The 7,687-nt window shown below is 37.6% G+C and overlaps 1 protein-coding gene across 1 annotated transcript in view; it reads right to left on the minus strand.

Annotated features, from left to right (window-relative positions):
- Window positions 1-7,687, minus strand: part of DNAJC10 (DnaJ (Hsp40) homolog, subfamily C, member 10) — a 58,962-nt gene that overhangs the window by 32,762 nt on the left and 18,513 nt on the right. Inside the window, exons 9-11 of the mRNA XM_006878947.1 lie at window positions 6,852-6,962; window positions 5,421-5,429; window positions 3,115-3,132 (exon numbers count right to left, since the gene is read on the minus strand). Of these exons, the coding sequence (XP_006879009.1) occupies window positions 3,115-3,132; window positions 5,421-5,429; window positions 6,852-6,962 (138 nt within the window). The remainder of the gene's footprint in view (window positions 1-3,114; window positions 3,133-5,420; window positions 5,430-6,851; window positions 6,963-7,687) is intronic.

Below are 7,687 nucleotides of genomic sequence, written 5' to 3' on the forward strand. Positions count from 1 at the left end.
TTTAAATTTTAAAATTTTTTTTTTATTTTTATTGTATTATTTTTATGTGTACCATCAAATCAGATCTGACTGGTACAGGAGGAGATTGCCCCCTCCTTCTCCAGCAAGAACTTTTAAGAAAAGAGTCACACAAGTTTATCAATCTAAATGTCCTCTTCCCAAGAAAGCATCTCATATTTTCAGAAATTATTATAAATACTGTAAACTAAGGTATTTCTTAAAAAATTAGAGATGTAAGTTAGAAAGTGAATTCCACTGTTAAGGGTTTATTTCATGACAATTTTCTACTAATTGTATTAAACTCTTGAAAAACCTTGAAAAAAGAATAAAATCCTAGTGTGACCTCTGAATCATCAGGGAAAAAAAGGCAGGAATAAAGTTAGTCTCATTTTAATGCTGAATGTTTTATAGAATTCCAATGCTTTACAAATGTGTTAGGCATTTTTTTATTAGATTATTTGATTTACTTTACTTCATGGGAAGTCCCTGGGTGGGGTAAACAATTAACTCAGTTACTTACGGACCAATTAAAGACTGAAATCCACCTAGAGATGCCCTAGAATAAAAGTTTGGCAATCAACTTGTAAAACCTAAGCCACAAAATCTGCAAAAATTTCTGGAGCACAGTTCTACTCTGACATGTATGGGGGGTCACTTTGAGTTGAAGTAAACTCGATGGCAATTGGTCTCAAGACATGCCAGTCATAATTTAACGAATAATTTGGTAAGAACTTAAAACAGAAAATTTAGAATGGCTCAGTGCCCATTATGTGCTCTCTAATAAAAATTAGAGACTTTCAGAAGTGTTAATCTAAAAAAATCAAACCCTCTACCAGTTTTGTAAAACATAACAACAAAAATCTTATGTTAAATGTTTCAGAACTTCTTGTGTGTACTGTAGAGTGGGAACTGACCCTCCAGTGGAGTTTCCACAGGCTCCGGAGGAGATTGCTCATTCTCCCACAGAGCAGCTGGTGGCCTTGAACTGTATGCCTTCAGGATCACAGTGTAGCTTCTTGCCACTAGGCCGCCAGGGTTTTAGAACTAGGGATCTTATTTATGCCACAAACACCTTAAAAAGAGACACAGCTTCCTACTAATAAATGTCCACCATTTCTGCCCATATTTTTTTCCTCAGCCTATTCTCCACCCACCCCCGCCAATATTCTACTGCTGGTTCTCAAAGAAGTAGCTGTTAATACAAATACAGCGATGGGGACATAAATTCAGAGCTATTGTTCATAGCGTCACCATGAGTTGTAGTTGACAAGATGGCACATAACAACAACTATCACTACCATTATCATGGTGCTATTTATTTTTCCAAGTCTGTCAACTTTTGTTTTATATATTTTGTAGGTTGATCATTTGGTGCACAGATACTGAAAAAGGTTATGTCTTCTTGATCTGTGGTGCCTTTAATCACTGTATAGTGCCCTTTCTTATCTTTAATGGTGGTTTTCATTCTGAAGTCTATTTTATGAGAGATTTATACTGCCATGCCAACCTTTACGTAGAAGCCATTTGCTCGGTATATGTTTTTCCAATTTTTAAGTTTTAGTCTTTGTAAGATTCTTGTGTGTGCGCAAAATATGGAAAGGGGTTTTTTTTTTGGCTTTTTTAAAAAAATCCATTCTGCTACTTAAGCCATTCACATTAAGTGTGATTACTGAGAAGCCAGATATTATCACTGCCATTTTGCTGTGTTTCTTTTCCTGTTGTTTCTGGTTAATCCACTTTCCTTTGGTGTGTCTGTGTGAAGGACTTCTCTTAGAACTTGGTCTTGTTTTCACAAATTTCTTAGGTTCCTGCCTTTCTGCAAATAACCTAATTTCTCCTTCATATTTGATGAAGCTCTTTGCTAGGTACAGAATCCTCAGCTGGCAATTTTTTTCCTTTCAGCCTTCTGTATACGCCATCCCATTTTATTCTTGCTTGCATGGCTGCTACTGAAAACTTATAACTTAATCTAATTGGTTCTCCTTTGAAAATGACTCTCTTTTTACCTTTTATTTTGGAGGCTTGGACTCTGGTATGATTTGATGTCTTTCTTTCAGGGTCTAGTCTGTTTGGGATTCGGTAAGATTTTTGAATGTGGATTTCCTTATTCTTCATGATACCTGGGAAGTCTTCTAGTACCCTTTCCAGTTTGCTCAGTGCTTTGCCTGAGATTCTGATCATAAATATGTTGTTCCTTTTGATGTTACCTCACATGATTCTAATGTTTTTGTCATTTTCCTTCTGTTGTTTCCTTTAGTGTATTCCATTAAGGTTCTTGTCTTCTAGCTGATTCTCTGTTCCTTTCGTTCCTCCAGCATGTTGGAAACTTCTGCCATTTTAATCTTGATATTCTGGATTCTATTTTCATGCATTTCTGTTATTTCCAGTGTTGACTATACCCTCTTTGTTTTGTGATAATTTTTTTAAATTTTTGTGCCTTTTTATTACGGTTTCAATTAATTCTCCAATCTTTTGGATTTTTCTTCAGTTGTTGCCGTCGAGTCGTTTGCGACTCATAGCGACCCTATGTACAACAGCCCTAAACTCTGCTCTGTCCTGTGCCAATCGCACTGTCTCTGACACACCCATCCCAATTACCCCAATCACTGAATCAATCCACCTCATAGAGGGCCTTCCCCTCCTGCGCTGTCCCTCCACCCTACCAAGCATGATGTCCCTCTCTAAAGACCTGTCTCTCCTTACAACATGTCCAAAGTATGTCAGATGAAGCCCCAGAATTCTTGCCTCCAAGGAGCAGCCTGGTTTAACCCTCTCTAGGCTGAATCTGTTTGTTTTCTTGGCAGTCCATGGTACATTCAGTACTCCTCTCCAGCAGTTGTTTATATTCCTCCATGTCAATATACTTATTTTGGCTCCCTGTCTGGAGTATTCACTGGATCTGCAATATGATCTCCTTTTTTAGATTTGTCTTTTCACAATGTTTCAAATGGCCTGCTGCTTTTTTTACATTCTGTGGCTTTTTTCCCCTTGGTATATGGTAGGCTGTTTCTATTGTGTTTGTGTAGCTTATTGACAGTTCTTTATTTTTATGATGTTACTGATTAGCTGCAGACTTAAAATATTCTTTTTATGGGGGAGGGCAACTCATTTTACCAGGAGTCCTTTCTGGCCCTGTGAAGAAAAGTTCACCTCTCCTAAGGTCCTTCAACTTCTCTCTAGTTTGCAGTGAAGCCCTGTGGAATCTTGTCTGAGTGCTGCCCACCTGTCTATCCTAAAGTCTTCTAATTATCTTCCATGGTGCACAGAGCAGCCTGACTAGAGGCCAGTTTCTCTTAAACGCTGCCTTTTATCTATGCAGGCAGAGGGAGGAGGGCAGCCTCAGGTACTCCTATGTAGCCACCCTCTCAGGTCTCAGGTAGCCTAGCAGGAATCTCTTCTGCATTTAGACCTGCTCTCCTAAAGTCTGTCATTGTCCTTGCTAGTGCGTAGAAGAGCTGGAGACCGGTTTTCTCCTGATGGCCATATTCTATATAGAGCAGGGGTAGGAGGGCAGCCTCAGGTATCTCATGCAGCTGTCCTCTCAAGTCTCCGACAGTCTGGCAGGAATCTCTCCTGTATTCAATCATCCTCTCCTAAAGTCTGTAATTGTCCTTGGTGCACAGAACAGCTGGAGACCAGCTTCTCCTGGATGGCTGCACTCTACCTAGGGTAGAGGGTATGGGGAAGCCCCAGCACCTCTGTGCAGCTGCCATTTCAGGTCTCACATAACCTGGTGGGAATCTCTCTTGCAGTCAGTCCTTCTCTCCTGTTTTAATTTTCTTAAGCTTCTTGTTGTGTACCATCACTTCCATATAGGCAACTGATGGGCTATTTTGATTAGCCAGATTAAGCATCTCCATTGTCTCTTTCCACAGTTAACTTTATTTTCATGTATTCTATACAGCAAGGTCTATATGTACAGCCAGTGTTTATGTTGTTCAAAAAAAGATGTAATTTCAATGAGTAAATTGCTGGTCTTCTAATATATAATCATGCGATCTCTCTGGCCCTGTTTCTGTCACCAAGGCCATATGTTTCCAGAGCAATCTTTGTTTCCAACTTTTCCATTTTGACCAATGTATACTTTGAACATGTTGCAAGGAGGGACCAGTCCTTGGAGAAGGATGTAATGCTTGGAAGGGTGGAGAGACAGCACAGGAGAGGAAGACCCTCGATGAGATGGATTGATTCAGTGATTGGGATAATGGGGCCAGGTGTGTCAGAGATGGTGAGACTGTCTCAGGATAGGACAGAGTTAAGGCTGTTGTACACAGTGTTGCTATGAGTTGCAGGTGACTCAATAGCACATAACAACAACAACAACAACAACATTTTTTTAAAATTATTTTTTGTGTGTGTACTGTCAAATCAGATCTGACTGGTACAGGAGGAGACTAACAACATCTTGATTACATGATTAATAATTTTAGACGCCTAAAGTTTAAAAAAATCTTCAATTTCTTAATCTTTGGCATTAAGGGTTGGTACAGAAATTTGATGAACAGTCATAGTAACTGATCCTCTCTGTAGGAATATAGATTGTAGCATCCTGTTACTCACAGCTTATACTTCCACAAGTTGTACTTCAGGACAGATCCTGAAATGTTCTTTCCAATTATGAATGGTACACCATCCCTCCTCATTTTGTCATTTCAGGTACTGTTGCTGTGTGCTATCAAGTTGAAAGTGACCAATAGTTGACCCTCCAGCAGGTTTTCAGAAGCAGTATATTGCCTGTAGGGAGACTGCATGGAACAGATGGTGCTTTTGGGATTGCAGCTCTTACCACAAGGCCATGAGAGCACTTTCATTTGTGGTATAGTAGGCCATATGAAGGTCAAATTTGAAATGGCCAATACATTTCAGCTTACAATTCATACTCCACACATTCCATGTTTTGATTATTTATAGATGTGTGCAGCTTTCTCCTTGCTTTGAGATGGACTATATATGCAAATTAAGGTCCTGAAAGTTCTACTCCATCCACGCCATTAAGCTAGACTTTACTTTGTGGTGTTTTGTTGAGTGCCTTCAATCTTGGGATGTTCACCTCTATACCATACAATGTCCTAATGGTACTTAGAAAGATTTAACTGTCTACTTTTTAATGTACATTTCCAACTTTTAGTCCATCTCAGTTTGTAAGTTCTGCTGACACCTGTCCATTACAGGGAACATTTTTAATATTTAAAATGTTGGTGGCATAGCTTCCAGCATCACAAAACATGCATGACACTACAGTACAACAAAACGACAAATGAATGGTGGCTTAATCCACCAGAACTTCACTATAACCCTGTGGTCTTAGTTAGACTGTGGTAGAGTTAAACCAAACAGGAAATTTTTCTAGCCTCAATTTGACCTTTCAAATACAGTTAGATGGTCTAGTTTGGTGCTTTTTTTTTTAAACTTTATTTAACCCTACCATTCTTAAAGAGGGCAGCAGACTCTTGAAAGACCACTAGGTGCAGTGTTTTGTAACTAGCTGATATTGGAAAAGTTGGCAGTCACTCCAAGGGAGAAAGATGCAGCAGTCAGCTCTGTCAACATTACAGCTTAGGAAACCCTAAAAGGAGGAAGAGCAATGTGGGGAAGGCCAAGTATGACCGCTATCAAGTTCACAAAAGGGAACTGTTCTCATCAACGATATCCACAGTATAAAACTGATCTCTGTACGGTCCGACATAGTCCCTCATACTGCTGCACCTACTTCTATTAATCACTGGTCAAAGAATGTCTTCAACATTTTTGACTTGAATAACACAGAATGGAGCTTTCATGCAGTGAGACATGAAAAACTGTAGGTGGAGATGTATAGGACAATCAACTTATAGTAAAGATATTTGATTTGTTAACTAAAATCTTAGTGTACATGTTGAAGAGTCAGTAGGTACTTATGTCTGGAATGGAGATACACATCTGGGACATAGATATAAACTTGTAACAGCTTTTGGAACAGAGTCATAATTACATGTATGCATAAGTAAAGATACTGAAAAGTATCTACAAAGATGTAATGGTGGTTATCTACACTGGGTGGCTTGAGTTTTAGGAAGTTCTGCTTCTTTACCCATTTCTAAACTGTGTCTTGAATTTCTACAATGGTTATGTGCTACTTAATATTAACAGGGAAAATGAGAATATAGCAAAGAAAACTAAATGAGGTGGGTTTTTTCCTCTACCAGTGTATTCCATATCCCTTATTTATTTAAAAGTTCTTTGACAACTGACAGAAGCCTCAGTTTCCTTATTCTTAAAATTAGGAAGGTAATTCATAGCAATCGTCTTCCAAATTTGAGTTTACATTAGAATCCAATCAACCTACTGCTGTGAAATCAATTAAAACTCATAGTGACCCATAGGGGCTCCTCAGGCTGTAAGGGGTTCCAAAAGCAGACTGTCTCATCTCTTCATAAAGTCTAGTTAGATTCATATTGCTGATTTTTTGGTTAGCAGCTTGATGTTCTAACCATTCTACCACCAGGGCTTGCCTGGAATATGTGAAGTTCAGCCACATCTACTGAAAATCTTTAACAATAGAGAACACAGAAATAAATGAAAACCAATGAAAGCTCATGGAATAAGGTTCTTTCATTTAAGTTAAAAGTGTACTCCATATCTTCAGGGTTTAAAAGTGTAATGGTTTACACTAGTTTAAAAATAATACTTTCAAGAGACATTACAAATTAAACAAGCATTAAACAGAATACCAGAAATAAAATACTTGTTCTATAAAATTACGTTTAAAAAAGTTAGATGTTTAGCAATCAGCTAATATAAAGTGATTCATTTCCTTTTTTTCCCATGTGTGCGTAGTCATACAAAGAACATTATTTTAAAGTGATTCATACCAAAGTGGCTCCACTAGGAAAATAGACTGCAGTATTTGTTTTAATATCCAAACTTTTACAAAGGTTGTCCTGGGTGTCACAGTCCATCCATCCTACATTAACAAGACCATCCTAATAAATGGAAAGAAAAATATGCATATAAGCCATGTTATAAATTGAAGGGAAAAGTAGAAAAAGTTAACTTTCCTCACATTTTTCCAGTAAAAACTTTTTAAAAAAACACATTCTTTAGATAATAAAATTTTATTTTCAGAAACTACAAATCTATTTTGATATAATTCTTATAATTTTATATAGAAGTGAGATATTCAATAATTTCTTTTTAGTTTTGAAGAAACATTTCACTATTATTTGAAACTTTTTATTATAACTGTCCTTCAAATAGTAATCATAAAACTTCTCAGGGTCTGTATATGTGTCTGCATGTATATTTAAATTAATGCCTTTCCAGTTTTCAGCTATTGAATTTGAGCTCATTTAATCAGCAATAAAATCTTATATATATATTACATTTCTCAAAACTTCAAGTTCTATAAAAATTGTGGGTGCAGAAAGTTGGTGAACAAATAGAGGTCTGACATGTATTTATTTGGGATCCCAGTAGAAGAGAGAAACAATGAAACTGACAATACCACAGCTAAAAAAGGTAAAAGCTGAGATTTTCCCCACAAATTATTAGATGCATTAATCTAAAGGTTCAAGTTGTTGTTGTTGTTGTTGTTATGTGCCGTCGAGTCGCCTGCGACTCACAGCGACCCTATGTACAAAAGCCCTAAACTCCGCTCTGTCCTGTGCCAATCGCACTGTCTACGACACTCCCATCCCAATTATCCCAG

This window comes from Elephantulus edwardii, unplaced genomic scaffold (genome assembly GCF_000299155.1).
Source record: "Elephantulus edwardii isolate Elephantulus edwardi_28Jun2011 unplaced genomic scaffold, EleEdw1.0 scaffold00001, whole genome shotgun sequence".
NCBI classification, from domain to species: domain Eukaryota; kingdom Metazoa; phylum Chordata; class Mammalia; order Macroscelidea; family Macroscelididae; genus Elephantulus; species Elephantulus edwardii.